The sequence below is a fragment of the Rhinolophus sinicus genome, chromosome 1 (genome assembly GCF_057876585.1).
Source record: "Rhinolophus sinicus isolate RSI-liver-muscle chromosome 1, RSI-T2T, whole genome shotgun sequence".
Taxonomy (NCBI): Eukaryota; Metazoa; Chordata; class Mammalia; order Chiroptera; family Rhinolophidae; genus Rhinolophus; species Rhinolophus sinicus.
In genome coordinates, this window is record NC_142501.1 from 149,773,883 (window position 1) to 149,797,017 (window position 23,135).

Sequence of the window (23,135 nt, forward strand, 5' to 3'; positions counted from 1 at the left end):
TACAAACCAAATCAATATTTTCTCGATGTCTCAAGTGAAACTATACCAATAAAATTTATCTTTCTCTACCCTCACTCCTTTTACTTCCTCGCTTCTCTTCTCCTTTTTTTTCCTTTCATATTTCATGCTTAGTAAAAAAAAAACAAGAAAAGTTGCATATGTTTATTTAAATGCATGTTTAATGTATGTGCACATTAGTGAGTTAATTATCAATGCAAATTTATAGCTATCCTGGAGCTCTAAAATTAATTCTCTTATGTGGAAATCAACTTATTGAATGGTTAGTAAACAATTTAAAATTTCAGTTACATGTAATTTAAAAGAAGAATTGTTGAGTTTTTACCATTAAACATTTGACTTTCTTCCAATAATGCACTGATTATATTCACAGTCTTGGATTATGAAACTGCAAAACCTGACATGAAAAATAGATAGTTGGCTGTATAAAAACTAAATATGTGTATATGCTCAGTAAACATGTAAAACCAAACAGAAAACTTGAAAAAACATTATCCACAAATATAAAGAACGAGTTTTCAAATTTCTTGATATATAAAAAACTTTTATAATGCAAACTATGAGTAAATGTGACCAAGCAATTCAGAAATTAAAGAAATATGAAGGATCAAAAGCATGAAAATATATTTCATTGTACAAATAAAATAGTGAAAATTAAAATAAGTTCATTATTTCCTTCTTTGTCTATCACATTGGCAAATTTGAAAGAATTGATGAATGTACTTTTGAAGAGAAAAGTACTGCTGGTGGAAGTGTACATTTTTATTAAAATTTTTGAACATTTAGTTGTTGATATTTGCCAAACTTAAAATATATATCCCCTTTGATTCAACAATTTCATTTATATTTTGATCATTATACTTTGTTTCAAAATGTTATAGCCAAGGTACATAATATGTTCATATTTCTTTGAAGTATTATGCCACAGAAACACTGGAATAGTCCTAAATGCCCATCAACATAAGACCAATTAAATAATATTGTATATGTATATATAATACATCCATTAAACGTGAGGAATACGATATAGAATTGAAAATGTTTGCATCATACATTGTTAACGTAATAAATAACATAAATCAAGATATGAAACAATAAGTGTAGTTTGATATGACCTCAGTCAAGTTTGCTTGAGTAAAAAAGAAGAGTGGTGGGAGGAAACATGTCTATTTGGTTTTTTTGCAGAAAATTCTAATAGGAAGGTTACTACATTATTAACTGGTAGCCTCTTGGCACTGGGGGAAACGTGAGCGGAGGGAAATGAAGGAAAATTTAATTTTTCTCCATACACAATTTGTTTTCTTAAAAAAACATTCATTATTTGTATAATTAAGTCCTAAAGTATACAGATTATGTTAACTGCTACTTAAAACATTAAAATTGTGTTTTAAATTGAAATAGACTATTTAAATAAGTATACATAAACTCAAGAGCAAAACACATTTTTAGTGATGGTTTGCATGAGAAACAAAACAACATACACACATAATACCCCTGAGGTTTATTTGATAATATTACTCAGCAAATTGGATGATATTTCTATATAGTCTACCTCACATACCAGCCAAAGTTTTAGAAAACCTGGAGTGCTTTTTTCCATTTATAAGACAAAACCTGTTAGATCAAGTTTTTAAGAAATACCTGCTATTTTTAGAATACATAGTAACAAGAACAAAAAACCCTAAAGTTACTAAATTGAGAGATACTCTATTTTAGTTAAAATTATGAATTGCAACTGCTTTATTCCTTGGTATTTGTTTACCCTAAACGCTGAAAAAACCAACGCATGTACTTTTACTTTGTATGTAGTAAAGATAACTTACTTTTTTCATCTTCCTCTTTCCGTTAGCTTTCAGCCGCGCCCCAATACCAATGGCTGTGGTCCGCAGAGAGCTCTCCTGTGAGAGCTACCCCATAGAGCTCCGCTGTCCAGGTACCGATGTCATCATGATTGAAAGTGCCAACTATGGGAGGACTGATGACAAAATCTGTGACTCTGACCCTGCTCAGATGGAGAATATACGATGTTATCTCCCAGATGCCTATAAGATTATGTCTCAAAGGTATGATACTTCTAATATTCTTTTCTTTGTGCATTTATAATATAAATTCTTGACATTTATCTGTGTGTAAGAATATAAACAGTATTGTGTTATTTTAGGATAATCTGAACTACCTTTTCGATATCAAATTATTCCACATATCACTAAAATTCTGGTGTTAGAAATTGCAAAGGGCATTTGGAAATTATTAACCTTTATTAACTTTCATGGTCTGCTTTATGTTCTCTGGAACTGGGTACATTAGATAAGAAACTAAATTTATTTTTCAGTTTTCAAAAGCAGAATTTTATAATTTTCTCCAGAAATTTCAGAAAAATTATTTTACTGCAAAAAGTTATTTTCTATCAGTGTAAGAAAAGATTAAAAAATAAATTAATAGGCAATTTTTATAGTCATTAATCAAAATACAGTATAGTAAAATACTATTGATTAAAGATTACTGGCCTTGGAAACAATGAAAGAACTATTCCTTTGATAACTAATATATGTTAATTCATTTAAAACCTTTAAGCTTTCTAAAATATTACTATATAACAATAATATAAATTAAAACACCATATATCACAAGATCTTCAACTCTAGGTAGAGTGGTCAATAGGAATCCATAGTATAGAAGTTTTAAATTACATTCAAGTTTCTTGAAAAATTAGCTAAATATTATATATGTTTTTAGTATTTGTTCACTATTACTATGATTTCTCAGAAATCAGAGAGGAGCTCGTTCATTTAATATAAGCCTGCTTGCTTTCAGTTTGCTCACAAAATTAATTTTAATCAATAAATGATTTATTTAGTGAATTTATTTTTTCGTTAGTATTTCTATTTAGGCATTTCTTTTTTCTATTGTTTTCTATTCTTAAAATATGGAGGACATTTCAGGAGATGCAAAAATAAACAAATTGAAGTATAAAAACAAGAACAGTAGGTTTCAAGAATTACCTTTCTTGTATGTAAGAAAGCCTGCCTTATTTTTAACCTTTTGTCTACTTGATATACTTAATATTCTGAAAGTATTTTTCTGCGTGCTTAATAAGTGGATAGGGTGAATATCTTATTTTTTATAAATTGCTGTTTTATCAATTATTAAAAGAAATTTTAACATGCCGATTTTCTGAAGATCGAAGTATCTGAGATACAGTGTACTTGAAGGATAATGGCCTAAACCCTGGGGGCTGTTGTTTGTTTATTGCTAAAATGCTGTCTCATACTAAGGTGAGTGTTTATGAGAAATAAGATTTTAAAATTAGCGATATATTTGATTTTAGTTTAGGTGCATTTGGTTGTTGTTGTGCAGCTCTTTTGTTATATATTTGACATACCTCCACTTTGGTTAAATTTTCTGATGTTATGCCTAAAAGAAGTTGAATCATTTCATTGTATGTAGGTGTTGTAATGGTCTCTCAGGAGTGGTTTTCCATGAATAGTAAGGAGTGGGCACTTTATTTTTTTTCTGTCAGACCACTAAACATCGGAATCTTTAGAATCCATTTGGAGTGTTGGGTTAAGGAGATTCCGCTTCTCTGTGATTAGGTTTTCATTTAAAATGTAGCGGAAGCATTGACTTCACTAGCTCTTTGATCTCTGTATGATTTTCACTAAAATTGTGTTAATCCTTTCATTGATATTATTAATGGCTCCCAAAATAAGCCCTTAATCTTATAATTATTGCCAAAAAAGTCCTCTGGAGCTACTGAATTATATGGGATATGACTATAAAGTGACGAATCTGCGGAGTAAAATTGCTTTAAGCACCCTGAGTAAATCATTTGCGGAAGCCCTGCTGGTGGTTTCTCAAGTAAGAATTGTCACTTAGCTGAAATAACTGTGGTTAATTCTCTACAGAGGCAGGTTCTTTGCTTGTATTTGGACTCTTAAATGTACTGTATTTATACTTGTCCAAAATAAATGCTTTGATTCTTGGGGAAGAAGAAGTCCGGTTCCATCTTGTAAGCTCCCAAGAGATGGGAGGTCCATGTTCAACTAAGCTGCTTTATAATGAACATTATTGTCATACCAATGACAGAATGTTAAATAATGCTAATAATTATAAGTTATGGTATGGACATACCGTACAAAGAATGGTATGGACAGTTTATATGTGTTTGAATGAAAATCATGATGGAACATTTCTAATAGGTATCTTAGATAAATTATTGTGTTCTTTTTCATTTAAAATTCTAGAAACACTGTATCTCTAGCATGTCTGTAGATAGGAGGAGTATTAAGCATGTCTCTAGATAGGATTATTAATAAATAAATAAAAATTGTTATATTCTTGCATAACCTTGTTAAAAGGGCTTTATACCTTTCTTCAGCCTCATAAATTAGACAGATGTCACAGACAAGGACAGGCATGAAATGCTATTTATGCAATGTTTGCATATACATTGAGCAAATGCATAAATAAAACTGTATACTAACATGTTAGTTAAGTGTGAAAAACTGGGGACTTGATCAAAAAGGATATGGTGCTCAATTGCCACGTTTTCCCCCAGTAGAATATTCAATCTGATATCAGTTCTAGAAAAGCCTGTTTCCTCACTGCCTTTCAGATCGCACCTGGTCTTCTCAAATCCAAGTGTGTTCTCATGCCAATCTGTCCCCTACCCATTCCAAATTTTGTGTGCTTTCCTTCTTCTTTCATTATCCTACTAAAAGACTTGTTAAAATGTCAGAACACATGTATCCTTCTCAGAATTTCTAATCTCATTTATTATCATCTCCATCCATATGTATAGCGTCTGAACATTTATAAACCTGTATTATCACATTTTAGGCAGTTGCCTTGTCTAAATTGTAGGCTTCTAGAAACCAGATTTTCTGTTCATTTTGACTGAAAACTAACTTGGTATACGAGGTGTGATTAGAAAATACAGTGAATGTTTAAATTAGTTTATACATATATATTATATATTACATAGATATTATATATATTTATATATTACATATATATGTATATGCACTATATATTATATATTGTATTACATATATATTATATATTGCATATATGTTATATATATTATATTACATATATATATATATATATATATTACAGTAAAAGATACTTTGCCATTAATCCCCCCAAAAAAAAAACTCCCCCTCACTTTGAACACACTTACCCATCATTCTTGCCACTTTCTGAAGCAGTTCTGGAAGTCCTGTTTCATGTCTTCTTTCATGTCTTTACTTCATCCTCCATCGTGGTTATGCTCCCTGTCACATACTGCAATGTCTGTCAAATAAAAACACACAGCAATGTCTGTCAAATAAAAACATTATGATGTGTCCTCATCCACCTTATTCACTGGATCTGGCACCGTTCAACTTCTAGCTCTTCCCCAAAGTCAAAATGACCATGAAAGGAATACATTTTGAATCAATTCAGGACATTGAGGCAGCCATGACAGCGCAACTAAAGACACTCACAAAAGAGGACTTCCAGAACTGCTGCAGAAAGTGGCAAGAAAGATGGTATAAGTGTGTTCGAAGCAAAGGGGAGTATTTTGAGGGGATTAATGGCAAAGTGTCTTTTATTGTAATAATGTTTTGTAATTTAAACATTCACCATATTTTCTGATCCCACCTCATATAATGTTGTGTAAATGAACTTTAAAAAAATATGCTTTCCAGTGTTGTCATGCCACTTTAGAGCTTTCTTAACTGTATTATCTGAGTTTTTATTTCTTTTCATTTTATGTTGATACACTTTAGAGGGTTTAAAAAATAATACATATAGCTTGAGAATCTAAATGTGAAAATGACTGTTGGCAAATGGCAACTGCAGAAATTTTGCATTTTAAATTCAGCTGAGGTTTCATACTATCTTTAGGTATTAATGGAAATATTTCCATTTTTAATTCCACCAACACTTGCAAGTTCATATATAGTTCACGCTAAGAATTACTCTGGAGTTCAGTGGATAAATAAGTGAGATGTGCTTCCTGCCACCAAAACTATGCTTGTTTTCTTTGTTGTTGTTGTTTTGGGGTTTTTTTGGCAGGGGAGGCTGTTGAAAACAAATAGTTATGTAATTTGTTTAATATTGTATTTTTATCTCATTTACATTGATTGAAGAGTTAAAAAATGGAGGAAGTCTCTTTCAGCTAAATGATATTAGGAAGTGTTCATTGTGAAGGAAGTGTTAAGCTAGTCCTTGAAGGATGGCAGCATTAGTGGATACCCAAGTGATAATAGATGTATATAAATGGATAAACACCAAAAATGAATACAATGGAACAGCTTCCTTTCAATAACACTTCATCCATCCTTTTCTGTCTTGGCTTCACAAGCTTATTGGTTTTCCACTGTGCACTGTTTAATCTCTCTAAGACCTCTTTTGATTGTGCCACTGCATGAGGCCAGTCCCCCACCTCTATGCCCCCAAGCCCTCTCCCAAGAGCTGTGGCACGTCCTCTTAAGAAACCTTGATAATTCAATGACAAACTAGCTTAATGTAATTCCCTGGCCAATAAAAACTCATTTGGAGTCCTTATAAATTGGACATAAACTCCATCTATGTGTGGGAAGTTTGAATATCATAATACAGTAGCCTCATTCCAGCTTTTTATGACTCATATTTTAAATATGTGATATAACAGCCGAATTTATATAGAATAGAATAGCATATATTTTCTAATTCACTAGACATTTGTGGAGATGCACTGTGTATATATATATATATATATATATATATATATATATATATATGCGTATCATGCAAAACAGGAATGCAAAACAGGAAAATTGTACATAAGTGTACAACTCAATGAATTTTCAACGAACTTGTACAACTAACAACCAGATGAAAGTACAGAACATTAACAGACATCCGTCTACCTTGTGCCCTATACCAGTGATATACCCATTTGTGTGACGAATTATCCCTATTCTGACTTTTAACACCCTAAGTTAGTTTTGCCCATTTTGCAATTTAAGTAAATGGATTCACATAGTATATGCTTCTTGTGTCTGACTTCTCTCATTCAATGCATTTTTTATGCAACTTTATTGAAGCATTTTTATATATACATAATTTACTCATTTCAAGTGCACAATATATTTTTAGAGAATTTATCAAGTGGTGCAACCATCACCTTAAAAGAGTTTTAAAGTATACGTATTACCATTACCACCATACCATTACTGATAAACTCTGTCTCCTTTCCCACCCTATACAATAACAAATCCATTTCCTATCTATAAATCCATCCTTAATACATTATTTTTTAGGCTGAAAAAACAAATATTTGAAATCAAGTTAACTTTAGTGAGCTTTTCAGTGAGGACAATATCAAAGAAATATTAGCAGTTATTTCTGGAGACATGTAAATAAATACTGTGTTTCCCTGAAAATAAGACCTAGCTGGACAATCATCTCCAATGCGTCTTTTGGAGCAAAAATTAATATAAGACCCAGTCTTATTTTACTGTAATAAAGACCGGGTCTCGTATAATATAATATAATTTAATATAATATAATGTAATATAATATAATGTAATATAATATAATGTAATATAATATAATACCCAGTCTTATTTTGCTGTAATACCCTTATTATTATATAAGACTGGATCTTACGTTAATTTTTGCTCCAAAAGGCGCATGCATTAGAGCTGATTGTCTAGCTAGGTCTTATTTTCGGGGGGAAATGGTATGTTGTTTGCATTTTGAATTATCTTAGAACCAAAGATCACGAATCTAGACATTTAAATAATGTCATCCTTAGAGTTTTCTATCACGTAGAGATGTTAAATGTATAAAGTTGGAGTATTTTTTCTAAGTGAGTGATAGATGTTTAATGTATAAAGTTGGAGTATTTTTTCTATCTAAGTGAGTGATCTAACTTCTTTTAGCAGTATTTTAGTGATATTACATTTTCACATGTCATAGTCACATCAGGAAAATGCGAAGAAAAAAAAAGGATGGAGAGAAAGAATTGTTTCTCACGTTGCTGAAAAAGTGATATTTCAGTTTATGTCAGTACCTCTGCAGGGGATTTTACAGCTTACAAAAGATTTTGTTTTTTGTTGTTTTCATTCCTGGTGAAGTTAGAAATTCTTTCAAGAGCAGTAGAAGAAGAAATGCCAGTGGCAATTTTTGTATGTACATTGTTTAGTAAATGTATTGCAATAACTATGTGTATATACATGAGTTTTTCAACATGAATGTTCTCCTTTGCTCCTTTGACGGATTCCATTCCATTATGATCTTATATTTCTCTAATAAATTGTACCAGATCAGAAACAATTCCTTATGTAAGGGACTTATCCATTGAATTCGTGTTCTTTGCAGTAAAAAGAACAGATAGACATAGAAACTATACACATATAACTCTGTGCCTGTAGGATCATTGTTGTGTGTATGTTTATTAAATAAAAATAATAATAAAAAAGAGGGGAAATTAAGGAACAAAGGAAATTGACTCCCATTTCCGAAACCCAAATATAGAGAATATGGAAAAACAGGAAAGTTTCTATCTGGAGTGCATTTCTCTAATCTTATCTAATGTTTTTTTCTCTTTGCAATTCTGAGAATATATTTTGATAATATCCTGTAAAATGCTTCCTGATCCTCCTTGCTATTAATTTAATTTTGAGTGGAATTGTATGTTACATATGTGTAGTTCGAAATTTAAAAATTTAATAAATGATTCAAATATTTCAGGATAGCTTAGGGTAAAAGCTAAAGGGAGTTGTGTTGGTTGTCTCTTATGGGCCATAGGAGATACGAACCTTTTGTGCAGCCATTCTCGAAGCGTGGTTCTGGACATTCAGAATCCCTGAGTCTTTTCCAGGATTTCCAGAAGACCAAATCTATTTTCATAACAACACTGAGATATTATTTTCCTTTTTCATTGTATAAGATATACAATGGTGCAAAGATATACTGGTGGTGCAAAAGAATAGTGTGTAAACCTGCTGACGTCTTAGCAGGGATCAAGGCAGTGGCGACAATGTACTTTAAAACATTTCTCAGTTTTCATTTTTAACATGGTGAATATCAATAGGTATAACTACATAAACTGATAGTCTTTGTGAATCTTAATAACTTTAAGAATTAAAGAGGTCATGAGACAAAGTAGGAGAATTAATGCTACTGCAAATAAATTTTTTTTCACTTCTACTTTTTGGCTGAACATTAGTCATTTATGATGTGTTGTCATTATTTTTACATTGCATAATACTCATTCTATTTTATTTAAATTCATCTGTTATTTTTCTATGAGTGAATTATTTTTGAGGAGAAGACTGTCAGTATGTTGTATCGTAGTCTCTGATAATACACAGCCGAATGAGAATTAGAACCTTTATAACCTGAAAATTACTGTGTCGTTTCTGTTCAGATACTCATGCAGTTAATCTTTCATAAAATTATAACAAAAACTGCTTAAAATTAAAAATATAATGTTAAAAACAATAGAAATTTACATTAGCTTATTTTTAAATGGAATATATCACATAAATTAATAGTGCTGGGCAGGGGAAAGCCCAGCCATAATATTATTCTAAACACAAAAATGTTGGAGGAAGTAAATTTATAAGTACATACCGTGCTTACCCAAAAATAAGACCTAGCCAAACCATCAGTCTTTTACAGCAAAAAGTCATATAAGACCCAATCTTATTTTACTACAAGACCAGGGCAATATTGTCTGCTTGTCCAATGAATAAAATACTTTTTGACCAATATGTAAAAAAAAAAGACCAGGTCTTATAATATAAGACAGTGTATAATATAATATAATATAATATAATATAATATAATATAATATAATATATTATAATACCGGGTAATATAATAATATACAATACAATACAATACAATATACTATACTATAATATAACATAACATAACAATATAATATAATATAATATAATATAATATAATATAATATAATACTGGGTATAATATAATATATAATACTGGTCTTATATAATATAATGTAATGTAATGTAATATAATATAGTATAACATAATATAATATAGTATATAATGTAAGACCAGGTCTTATATAAATTTTTCCACAAAAGACGCATTCGAGCTTATGGTCTGGCTATATCTTATTTTTGGGGAAACACGTATATGTTGGAAAAAAAGGTTTTTAATTTTAAAGGATCATTGATTTTAATTATCTTTTTAAAATAGTCAATCTTGTAAAGACAGAGTTTTAGAAGTTTGGGTAGCTGTTTACTGGTATGCTTTAAATTTTCTGAATTCTTTTTAATTTGTCAGTGTTAGTGGTAGCTCCAGTGAATTTAGCCATTAGTAAATTCATTGCCAAACAGACTAAACATAGTAATCCTAATAGAGACTTAATACAGTTAGAGCTGGTCAGATAGATTTACCTGGAACTTGTCTTGGTTCACATTTGATATATACAACATAAGAACCTTTTTTTTTTTCATTTACGGCAAATGATTAACTTAACTGTTTCCCACCTCCAGCTTTTTAGAGATAAGTTTTCCTGTTTCCCACCTCCAGCTTTTTAGAGATAAGTTTTCACTCCCTGGTCAGTCTGTAGAACTCAACATCTTGTTGAAAATATTTATAAGATGTTACTGAAAAAGGAAAGATAAAAAGCTTCTGAAAATTAGGGGATATTGCATGAAAATACTTGAGGTAATTATCTTGATTATTGTTTAAATCCAAATGGAGAAGAACTAAGCAGTTTATGAACATAGATCTGCCACTGATTTAGTGTGCTATCCACTGGACTCTGGAGAAAAAATAATTATAGTGGTATTTAGCAGACATTCAGAATACATACCACAGTTTCTCTGTCATTACAATGATTTTAAAGATTTCTGGGCTATTGGCTGAGCAGGTCCCGAAGTATTTTGACGGCCTTTCATTTTTCGTTTTGTGATGAGGAGATGAGTTACATGGAGTTTAAGAAATTTACCTGAAATTACTTACTTAATATATGATAGCACAAACATGCAGCTGCTCTCTTTAGGTACAAAGCCTATGATTTCTCTTACCATTTTTTTTTCTTTTCAAACAGAATAAATTTTGATACAAGGAAAGGTCTTTATTAATTTTTTTTTAGTGCATTAGAAAAAGCAAGTGAAAGATTCAAATCCATCCATAAGTTATATAATTCAATCTGTTTTTGTTTTGTTTTTTAAAGTTTTTCCTTTTTGATTTACTTATTTTTACTTATTTATTTATCCAATACCACCTTGATGTACAAAAAGGATTGAGGTGGTTGAAAGTTACAAGACACTGAAATTTGGACCTAGAGATGGAAAAAGACAAGTGTTGTAAGCTCTTATACCAGCAGGATAGAGATGGTGACAAAAGAAGTAGAGGTAGGTGGGCCTGGAGAGGCCATGCCCTCCCAAAGGGACAGAGCCTTGGCTTCAGCAGGCTGCTGCTTGCAGGGAAGGAATGCATAAGGAATGCTGGATCTAATTTCAGAGGATGGCAGAAATGAAGATTTCCTGTCTTATAAATAAAAGAAACTCAATTTTTTAAGATCCTCAGGTTTGAATCTCTGATGTTAGAAGTCAGGTAGTGGTTTTCTTTGGAGGTGTGGGGATGACCACGTATGGTGTGGGGGTGGTGCATGAGAGGGATTGCTGGAACATTCTGTGTCTTGATCTGGCCTGGTTATATGAGTATGTGCAATTGGTGAACAACAAGAAACCAAGCTTACAAAATAGATCAATGTAGTCATTTAGTGTCATCTTTAGGAAACTATCCTTTCCTTGCCATTGGACTATTGAGGTAGTTTTCCTTTAGCTGTAATATTCAGGATATAATGTACTTGAATAAATAGGGAGCATATTCATTTGTTATTAATAATAATACTTGTTAACATTTACTGTGTGCTTTTTATTTGCTATATACTCTGGTAAAGAATTTGGGTTTCATTGTTTTATTCTTCCCCATAACTATGAAATACATATTGAGATCACTTCCATTTTGCCAGTGAGATCATTAAAGCACTTAGAAATTTACTTGCTGATTAGTTTAAACCAACACACAGGCTTATTTGAGAGATGTGGGACTTTATTTAGTATTGCAAGGATTATTAAATTATGAAGTTTTAAGAATAGTTAAAAACTGCTCCTGATCATGATAATGATGGTGAGAAAAGATACTCATTTCCTCTCAAACATTCAACCAAATATTGGATTGATTTGGCTCAGGTTTTATCAGTATTCAATTACAGCCATACCAAATTTGATAGAAACAATTTAATTATTGTGAATCTGAAACTCTCCAGGCCCTAAACCCCGTTTTTATTTGAATCAATTATGTTTATAAGGTGTTTTGGATGATGTAATGATTCTTAGAAAAATAAGCATTGATAGAACAGAGCTAATTGCATTACTCTATATTTCCGAACCATATATTAGCACTTATTTATTGAGAATTTCCTATGGGCCAGACAATGTTCTAAGCACTTTGTATGAATTAACTCATCTAATTATTTTCTCATTCCCATGAAATGGATACTATTGTCATCCCTACCTCACTGATAGTGAACTAAAGAAAGTTTAAGTAACACAGTGATTGGGAATTTGCAATTTTAAACTAGGCAGTCCAGGTCCAAAATCCATGTTAACTACAATTTATTGCCTTGTGAGCCATATCTAATAGGTGTATTGTTTTTAATAAACGGAACTGACCTAAGAAACAAGTATGAATTAATACTGAAAAGAAAATATGTGCATGTGTGTGTGTACCTATATGTTTACCCTCACATACATCTACAGTGTTAGTGGTTGGCTACTATTTTCATATACAAATTATGAGAACATGGCATGAAGCTTATTAAATTATATGGCATTTATTTTCTGCCTTACAATAAGTTTTCTGGCAAAAACACAAATATTTGTGGTGAAATTTATTTAGAAAAAAAAATCTGTGAAATCATATTTTGTTATTTTTATAATTTTGGAATTACGGGAACAAAATTATCTACATGAATACTTCAGTAAAGATGAATTTACTTAGAATAACGGAATAAGTTGACATTTGCACGGTACATGGAAATAGAAGAAAATAGATGGCACGCCGTTTAAACTTTAGCATAGAGAGGACTCATGAGTTAGAAACTAAATATATCACATGAATACTTTTAAATACTTGCAAATGAGAAAATGTGTCATTCTTACTCAAACTTGAATGTAAATTTTTAAACAGCGTGACTCTTTACAATCAAAGCTTTTACTAAATAGGTTATAAAAATGAAGATGGATTGCTCTGTATTTGTACCATTCTATGGTAACTTTGTTTTACTATATATAGATCAGTTTATTCTTGTTTGTATTTAAATTTATTTTTTGTTTCCTGCAAGCACTCCATTATGCTGAAAACATATTGCTAAATTTGCCACAATGAATACTGTAGTAGACATGAGTTTGATTTGTTGTTTCTTTATTATTAAGACTATTACTAAATAAAAAAAAAATTATTCTGTGTAATACATTTTGAATTTTCCCATCATGTGGTGATGTGAATAGTTTAAGAGAAATGTTATTTCCCAAGTTCTTGGGGAATAACTGTTACTCTAATATTTGTTAATATGAAAAAGGCTTTAATGGCACTGGTTTTTGTAAAATCATGTATTTATTACATGTGTAGCAGAGATATATGTAAATCATATTTATTTGTAAAATGGTAAAAGCACAATATGTTTTTTCATGCATATTGGCTGATTTTGATATATACTATACATATGTGTGTTTTGACTTGAAAGACTTGAGGTCTTTCCAAAAATGCTAGCATCCATAATTATTAGTACTATCAATCATATGAAAATAAAAATTTGGATCTGTTTTTTGGACTTGTGAGTTTATTGTTGAAGTAATATTTTGAAAAGAATGTAAATCTACAGGAATATTACATTATAAAAATAAGAAAACATCAAAAGTAATAAAGACAAGAGGATAGGTGCTTGTTACAAAAAGAGGAAACTAGATGGCTATGGGTTTGAAGGTGAGAAGATAATAATTGAACTGAATCGAACCTTTTTAGCTAAAATTACTGATGTTGTTTAATTATTTAGAAACACTTTGATGTTTTCAAACCATCACCAATGACTCTCTGACTAAATCTGTATTTTATATTTAATTAATTTACTCCTGGATATTTGAATTTACATATCAAATAGTGTATGCTATTTTTATGTGAAAAATTTACGATAGTCCTCTACCAAAGTTGACATATTATTAAAGATAATAGGCTAATATTATCTCCTGATTTAGTAACATTGACTTTTTTGTTTCATTATAATAGTAGTTTTAGTTTTAGTTTCAGAATTATGCCTATGAAGCCTACCAAGCCTTGGTTATGTGCTATAGTACATAAGGGTTTCTGTTATAAGTGATATATGTAATATATGAGTTTCCCAGGTTATACCTACACATTTCTAACTTTACCTAAACACTAATTTTTATTATCTCATATCTCTCCCCAAACAAAAAATACTTCTCTTTTCATTAGAATATAGTATAAAAATACCTAAGCCCAGTTTACCATTTATAATGTTCTAGACAGTGATCTTATTTCTGTGTAGGTATTTTGGATATTAGGGTCACAAAAATGTACTTCTTTGTAAGTTAGTCTCTGCATATTTGTCGTAATAAAAGACCTTTCACCTTTCCAAGTAATACAAGTAGATCATCCTTCATCCTTGCCTCAGGAGAGAAAGGATTCTGAATTACTTTCCAAGTTCAGTTCTAAAAAAATAACATACAATCTTTCAAATGACCTTATATTGAATCATTTTGTCCAGTAAAAGTTCTTTGCTGAAACATTAAAAAAAAAAAAAAAAAAAAAAAAGAAGGAACATACTGAGGATGGCCGGTTAGCTCAGTTGGTTACAGCAGGGTGCGCTTCACAACAAGGTTGCTGGTTAGATCCCCACATGGACCACTATGAGCTGCACCCTCCACAACTAGATTGAAACAACTATGTGACTTGGAGCTGATGGATCCTGGAAAAACACGCTTAAATAAAAGTTAAAAAAAAAAAATACTACCACTATAACAACAAACATTATGTGTAGCATAATCTTTCACTTTAAGTCATAGAAGAGGAAAAGCATAAATTAATAAAAGCAGCACAAGCTCACATGGATATTGGACTGGAATATAAGCCTCCTCCAAAATCACAGAAAAATCTGTCTCAATGAAAGATGTTAAATACATAACATGTAGCTAAAATGTTTAAACATTAGTGCATATCAAGAAAAAATAATTCTTGATGTTATGTAGCGGAATACATATATGATGGCTGTAGTTGCATTCTAAAGGGATGTAAGCAACAAAAGACAAAACGAAGTTGCAACATAAATCTTATCCCCTACATTCTTTTATTCTGTTGTACCAGTTTCTTGTGGGAAATAATTGAAGAACATGGTGTTTTGATGACGGTAGCATGAACTCAATATATCCTTAGAGTAGCAGAGTTGAAACTGTTATGCCACTACTGTTGATATACATATGTGCGCGTGCGTGCGCGCGTACACACACACAAACACGCACACAAGTAAATGAGAACATAACTTCCGAGACATAAATGCATAGGATATTTATGATGTGTATTTATAGGATGCAGATTAATTTCAAGAAAAACATCAATGTATTTTCCCTGGAAATAGATATAGTTACATAGTTAGCTAATGTTTCAAGATTTCAGACGATATACTTTTTCTCTCATTTGTTAAGAAATAGAGGAGCATCTTATTAATTTATTTTATTTATTTACTTTTTAATTTTGTGTCAGAAAGATAGACCAGACATAATTATTTTACTTTGCTGTTGATAATATTTATGCTCAAACAGGTAACTTGATTAATCTAAGGTTAAAAGTTACCTGTGCCTTTTTGTTTTACATATAACTATGTAAATCTGTTTTCATCACCAGTTCATTTGGAAAGCAGAATGACTTGTATTTGTTATTATGAAATCAAAGTGTATCTTTCATTTATCGGCAAGTTTAAAAAAATTTAGTTTAAATTGTTGGAACTTATAATTGAAAAATAGAATATCCTAATTATAAGAGGAAACAAATTGCAAATGGGATAGTCGACAGTTGTATAGAGACTTTAAGAAAAATATGTTTCTTGGAGCTCCAAAATGATATGTGTTTTAGGAAGATGTTTAGAAATCACTGTCTCCTCTTCAGATACTTATGCCTCATATTCTTCGTTCAGAGCACGTGCTTTCAAGTCTTTGCAGCTGACCTTGGTTTGAAATGCAAGCCATGTGTCTTGGTGCACATTGGCTCTCTGAGCAATTTAGAAGTAAAATACTTGCACTGAAGGCTCGTAATGAGGACAGAAGAATCTATCTTTTCCCACTTGTGTAGCACCACCGTGTTAAAGTGGTTATTATTATTGTAATGACTACAGGTATGCATGTATTCTATGTTATCGTCTAGTGTTGAATAAGAGGTGTCTTTCTGGACTTTGATAATTGTTTTTGATGTAAGTTGGAAGAGGTGTGTATAAAGAATTCCTGTCAGAAAAAAAAATCTCCAGTATGTCTTTGGCAATACATCAGCTGCATATTCTAAACAAGTATGATGTATAGATATTGTAAACTTTTTTTGCTCTACAATTTTTTAATTCTTTTATGACCTTCGGGTAAAGAGGTTTGGTTCTGGGAAAATCATTATAGCACATGAAGTTTACCTTTAAAACCAGATTATTTTATGTATGTATGTATGTATGTATGTATGTATGTATGTATGTATTTATGTTGTGGTGGTGGGTGCTTTCACTTTGAGTTGCAGGACCTCAGGCCTTACTTCTGTAGTCTCTCTTCTCCACTCCACTTTTTGCTTCGTACTTAAGAATGCCATCACGTTCTTAACTTTAAAATTATCTCGCTGATTTTGAATGTCATTAATGATTTCCAATTTTCAAATTTATCTTTCACCAAATGGGTCAAGATCTAGTAGGCCAATTCTAACAAACATACTTTTTATTTCCTTTCAAATGTCATGAGACAAACCCGTTGTTTTGTGTGTCTATTCAACAGGCCCTGGCAAAAATTACTCTTTATTGTTATTCTACCAGTTTTTGAAACTTATAGAACATGGTTTTATTTCTAATACCATACAGTCTGCAAAACATTTGTTTTCCTAATCAATCAATTTATATGTTAAACATAATTTATGAAAATATGAATGAGCTGTGTCAGTGAACTCAAATTATTAATTCTCATAAAGAGCAATACACTTTGACTATAAATTGCAGAAAAAAGTTTTTGCACATGTTAGATACTGTGTTCATGAAGCTCAAATAACCATGATTGAAACTAATGTAAATTTTATTTTTTCCTAAATTCCTTAGACCCTAAATGATATTGCAGACACACCTATTTACATACTAAGATTCATAAATATTCCAAATTAATTATTTCTGTTATACTTTGTGCCAGTGGTGGTAGTGGCTAGTCTGTCAGGGTTCCATTGTGGTTTTAAGCTAGAGGAAGCAAAGTAATTAATTTGGGAAAATTTTTTTCAGAGGTGAACGAAATTAAAAAAAAAAGAATCTGTGTCTTTCTTAACAGATGAGTGGAAGCTCTATCATTTGCACGTCATACAAACTACCGTAGCTAAGGGTTTCCATCATCCTGGCATCTTAAAGTGGTTCATATTTTTAAAAGCAGGTTGTTCAGTATTATTCCTTCCACATCATTATGAATATAACTTGTTAGATCATTTTAGTTTTAAATGAGATACATAGATTAAAAAACACACACACAAATATATAAATAAATAGAAGTATATTATTTCAGATAAATGAATAATCCTTGGAAAAGTTGGTCTTACAAGTTGCTTGATTCAGGCCTTCTTGTTTCATATCTGCTAACTCTGGGTTCCCTGCTTCCTTGGGCTTCCAGAAGGTGTCATCCTCGAACCCCCAGGAATCCCTGATTTTCCTTGTCATGGCTAGGGATGTTCCAAGACTCACTGTGCCCTAAGGAGAAGTCTCTATCTCTGCATGCCCAGCCAAATCCATTTATCCTGACTGCATCAGCTTGAGCTCACATCTCTAAGCAGTCACTTTGGTAGACAGTGGGATATATAGATTGTGTTAGACCTGTAGTTCTCAACTGGGGATGATTTTTGCCCCTCAGGGTATATTTGACAATGCCTGGAAACATTTTTGGGCCTCGCAACTGGAAGGGTGATGAAGCTGTCTTGTGTGAAGAGGCCAGGCTTGCTGCAAAATATTCTACAATGCACAGCATGACCTCTCAAGAACAAAAAGTTATCAAGACCCAAATGTGATGATGTCCATGTTGAGAATCGCTGCCTTGAGCCAATCAGCACCTACCCCAATCCCAGGTGAAGCACATGCCTAACAATGAGGGAAGAATGTGCACTTAAGGGAATTCTGTATGTTCTTGACAGAACACGAGCAGTAGATGCTGGGAAGATAATCAAAACTATCCATCCCCCTACTCCAAAGGTAATTCAGTGTTTTATGTGTAATATCACAAATGGTTTACCCTTTACTAGAAATAACAATGCTAGGTATAATACTGTATAATATGTTACAAATATAACAGAGGTTATTATTATTTTCAAAGTATTTTGCTTCCCACTGAGATGTTTATCTATATACTTACAAGAGGCTATATTTTCAGCCATGAAAATATCACAGGATTGGTAAGAAATGTTGCTTGGGAATGTCTCCAGAAATCATTCCTTTAAGGCTGATATTAAGTAATCAAATTTTGTAGGTTTTCTCTATTCTATTTGAGATATTTCAAAGAATAATCTTTGTAGATTTTTAGAGAAGGATGTCACAATGTCATTTCATTCTGGCAGTGTTGTTGAAAACATTTTGATAGACCACATAAGGAACAGTTACCCACACACTGTTTACATTAGTAATTAATAGAGAGAATTTTAGGAGAGATTATAGGCAATGTCATCACTCCAAAGTTTTCCTCTTAGTGAAATAAGCAGCACAGTGGGAGCAGCCAGCTAGCTGTGTTTTTGGACCCAGCAGGGTAAATTGTGGAATAGAAACTATTGTGTCAGAGGGAAAGGTTTGAATACAAAGTTTGCTGCTTGTGAAGATGATAAGTACTGCTGTTAAAGAAAAAAAAAAAAAAATGCTGTTAGGAAATGTCTCTTGGACGATCCAATCTAGGAGCTTAGAAAACTTCAGGGCTCTTTTCAAGTATGTATCTCCATGCATTTTCTACTACAATTGGGCATTTTGTGGGCTCAGAGACCAGAAAGCCTAAAAGGATGAAAATTTTCCTTTGCTACCATGTTTCTCCGAAAATAAGACTGGGTCTTACATTAATTTTTGCTCCAAAAGATGCATTAGGGCTTATGTTCAGGAGATGTCATACTGAAAAATCATTCTAGGGCTTATTTTCCAGTTAGGGCTTATTTTCGGGGAAACACGGTAGTGAAGACCCTCCTCCATAAAACTAGAACCAGAATTACTTAAGGTAGTTATTTTATATATACCCAGAGGTTTGGGAATAAAGTACTCATCTCTCAGCCCTCAGAATATTTTCAGAAAGAAACATTGAACAAGGTACAGCAGCCCTCTGAAAAATTAATCTTACTAACTGCCATTCCTCTTAGTTTCCTTCCTCCTTTTCCCCGACATCTGACGTTGGCACCAGTGGCTAAAAATGGTTCCACTACCAGCCAAAGCACATACCTAAAGGCAGGGGTAGTATGCCCAGTTAAGGTAAATCTATATGTTATTGACCGAGAGCAAGATAAATACATGCTGTGGAGATAATCAAAACTATCCATCCCCTACTCCAAAGGCAGTTCAGTATTTTATGTGGAACATCACAAAATGTTTTACCCTTTACTAGAAATAACAATGTCAATCACAAAGACTCAGCATGTCAGAATCACTGAGGTCTCTGCAGCACCACCTCCCCCCACAAAAACCAAACCAAACCCATCAAAGAAGACAAAAGTTGTCCCCACGTGGTGGTGCTTCAATTTTGAAAGAAAGCCAGTGCTTCTGCTTTCCTCTCGAAGCACTTAGGGCACTGGGTATCTTGGCAGCGAATTGGAGATCCTCCCTGCAAAAAGAGATATTTGGCACTGACTAAACTTGAAATCAGATTTTAGTTTTGTTGCACGTTTCGTTTCTAAGGCCTTTACCAATTCTCCCTCTTTTCATCACCGTTCTGTGTAGACTAACACGAAAGCCCTGGGCTGACACTCTTTCCCAAGTGTGTGCTGGCACCTGGGACCTGACACCTGGATACCTCCTTAATGTTAGTGCCTGCTCTCCTCTCCCGGATGCTGAGGTCAGGCTAATGAATGAAACTGGATGTGGGAGCATAGATAAGCTTCATACTAGCCAGGACTTTTAAAATCACTTTAAAACTTTTTGATCAATGATATTTTTTATCTGAAATAAAGTAGTCATAAAAGGTAAAATGAGAAATGTCATCACATTTTGTGCTAAGAATGAAATAACCAGTGAATCCCATACTGCAAGATTTTAAATGTTCAAAACTGTGTATTGTGATTTAGCAAAAAACGTCTTAAACAATCTAAAATCTCAAATGATCCTTTTTTCCTTTTCCTTTAGTTCAAATTGTACTTTTAAAACTCAGTGAAACAATTCCATATGTTCTATAAAAGTAACTGCTGCGATTTTTACAGAGTGCTAACATCTCTTGTTTGTTAACACATATACTAAGTGAACCATTGTTAGATATTGCATAGTAAATGGTATGATTCTTTTTAACAGAAATATATATATGTTTATTGCTTTTAGCAGTAACCAAACACTTCAAAAAATTTTTTCACTTCAGTCTGAATTTAAAAAATAAATAAAAAGTGTATTATAAACACATGAATTCTATTAACTTGAAAAAAAAAATTAGAAAACTTTCATTATAGGAAGAAACTACCTTGCATTAAAATGGAAATAAAAAGTTAACTCTTCTGGTTTTTGCAAAATTTAAAGTTCTCTTATGATGACTTTCGCTTCCACAGAAAGTAAGTATTTTTCACAAAATTTGGATCCTCAAAAAATAAATCTTTTTCACTTTTTAAGCAAAGATTGTTTATTTTGTAAGAGAGCTTGATGTTTCGTAAGAAATGTCAATAGCAAATATGCACCTGCAACAAAACTAGCGAGGCTATGTGATGCTGTCTCTTAGATTATGCAACACTGTTTTTTAGAGGATCTGGCAACTCCACTAGAGTCGATCATAGTAAATGCAAGAATATACACTCTCAATAATTCTTATTCTATACAAACACCATGATGCACAAGGAGTTCTAGTTATACTTTGGTGATACAATTAAATTATGGTTAGTGTAAGATCCTTGATTTCAAACTAAAGATATAAGAAAAACCAAAGGCTATTTTGTTTTGCCAATAAAATTACTTTGATATGAAACATGCAAGTTTTACTTTTCAAACATCCAACAAATATCCAACATTTCTATATTGCAGTAGACCATTCGCAAAAACTTATGTATGTGAAATAAATATTGAAAACTGATGCTGAACAAGCCCAGGCTTGATGGCATGAACAGACTCAGATTAACCTTAGGGATAAGCTATTGCTAAAGATTATTCCACATATGCTGCTGTGCTAGGAACCATAAATCCCAAGCTTCTCTCTGAAGAAAGTAGATGGTGATACTGCTGTACAAGAACAGCTTATGTAATAAGGGGATGGATATCTGTAAGGCCAACAAATCTGGACCAGTCACCCTCCACTGCTTCCTTGTAGCTGATCTCCCACATTTGCACACAGACCTTTGCGTTTCTCAGTTTTGTCTCTTTCTCCTCCCAATCTTGCTCCTTCTGATGTAGCCATGGTGGTATCCTTGAAGATGACAGACACAAACCACTTCAAATGCTATTAATTCTTTCATTGATCAATTTAACAGTATAAACAGTGTTCCCATTAACTTACTGAGAAATGGTGTAGATAATTTTAAAGGTACACACACACACACACACACACACACACACACACACACACACACACACACAGAAAGACTTTAAGTACAGTCAATGCTATAAGCAACCTGAGGGGGGGTGGTGGATCAAAACTGTAAAACAGCAACTGAAGCAAATATTAGAAATGAAAAAGGAAAAGAACATTTTGCAAACTCATTCAATTAATGTTTATTTTGTTTATTTATTGAGATACAAAGATGCGCTCTGGTTCCTTTAGGGTGATGGATAGAACCTTGTTAAACTGAAGCTACATACACCATCTAGAGGGTTTGCCTTGTTGGAGCGCTAGCTATATGCAATTAGTTCTTTATTTTTATTTTTATTTTTTTTAACTAAAGAGAAACCAGAAATTGGATTTTAATGAAAATCTCCTAAATTCTAAATTTTGGATCACGTAAAAGAAATACACTGTGTGAGTCAAACATATTATACCTGAAGAAGAGATTTAGTTTGTATTTTACCGGTGTCTAACAGAATCTTGGGATTCACATATGAATTATCATGAATGATGATTACTTCAAGAAGTCAATAAATGGGTTTCCATTTCATCTTTCACTAAATTTATTTCAATCATTCAGAGATCTTAATTAGAATAAACTATCTCTCAAGTTCATGGAACAGACAATATCAAAGTTTGTTTTGGTTTATTTTCGGAATGATAGCATGCACTTGCTCCATGGCTGTTGTGGGTGGTAGTAGTGAAAGGAGGAGGTAAAGACCATCAGGGTATAACTTTGCAACACATATTGAATTTATGTTAAACCTAGGTTTTTATAATTAAATTTGGTCAGAGCCAGATAGTAAAATAATAAATTATAGTAGGCTTATTAGAAATTATTTTCCCTCAGACATGATGTCATTAGAAATGGTATACCTTCACTTATCAGTAATTTGAGGAGATGTTGCCTAAGTAAATCAAATGGGGTGGCACACATTATCATTGATTTTCGTAATTGAGAAATATAACTACATTTCCAAATATCACTTGGTGATTCAGGGCCAAACATCTCACATTTGTTCCTTAGATATTATTTTGTTTATTTGGCTGTTTCCTGGCCTTTTTGCATATTTTACAATATATGTACATAAGATAATAAGAGTGAGAAGG

At 32.2% G+C, this 23,135-nt stretch overlaps 1 protein-coding gene across 31 annotated transcripts in view; it reads left to right on the forward strand.

Moving 5' to 3' along the window:
- The window catches only part of ADGRL3 (adhesion G protein-coupled receptor L3), a 756,105-nt gene that overhangs the window by 346,340 nt on the left and 386,630 nt on the right, over positions 1-23,135 (forward strand). For all 31 annotated transcript variants that reach the window (XM_088791158.1, XM_019743751.3, XM_074324504.2 and 28 more), the window contains one exon: positions 1,868-2,081. In XM_088791158.1, the coding sequence (XP_088647284.1) occupies positions 1,868-2,081 (214 nt within the window). The remainder of the gene's footprint in view (positions 1-1,867; positions 2,082-23,135) is intronic.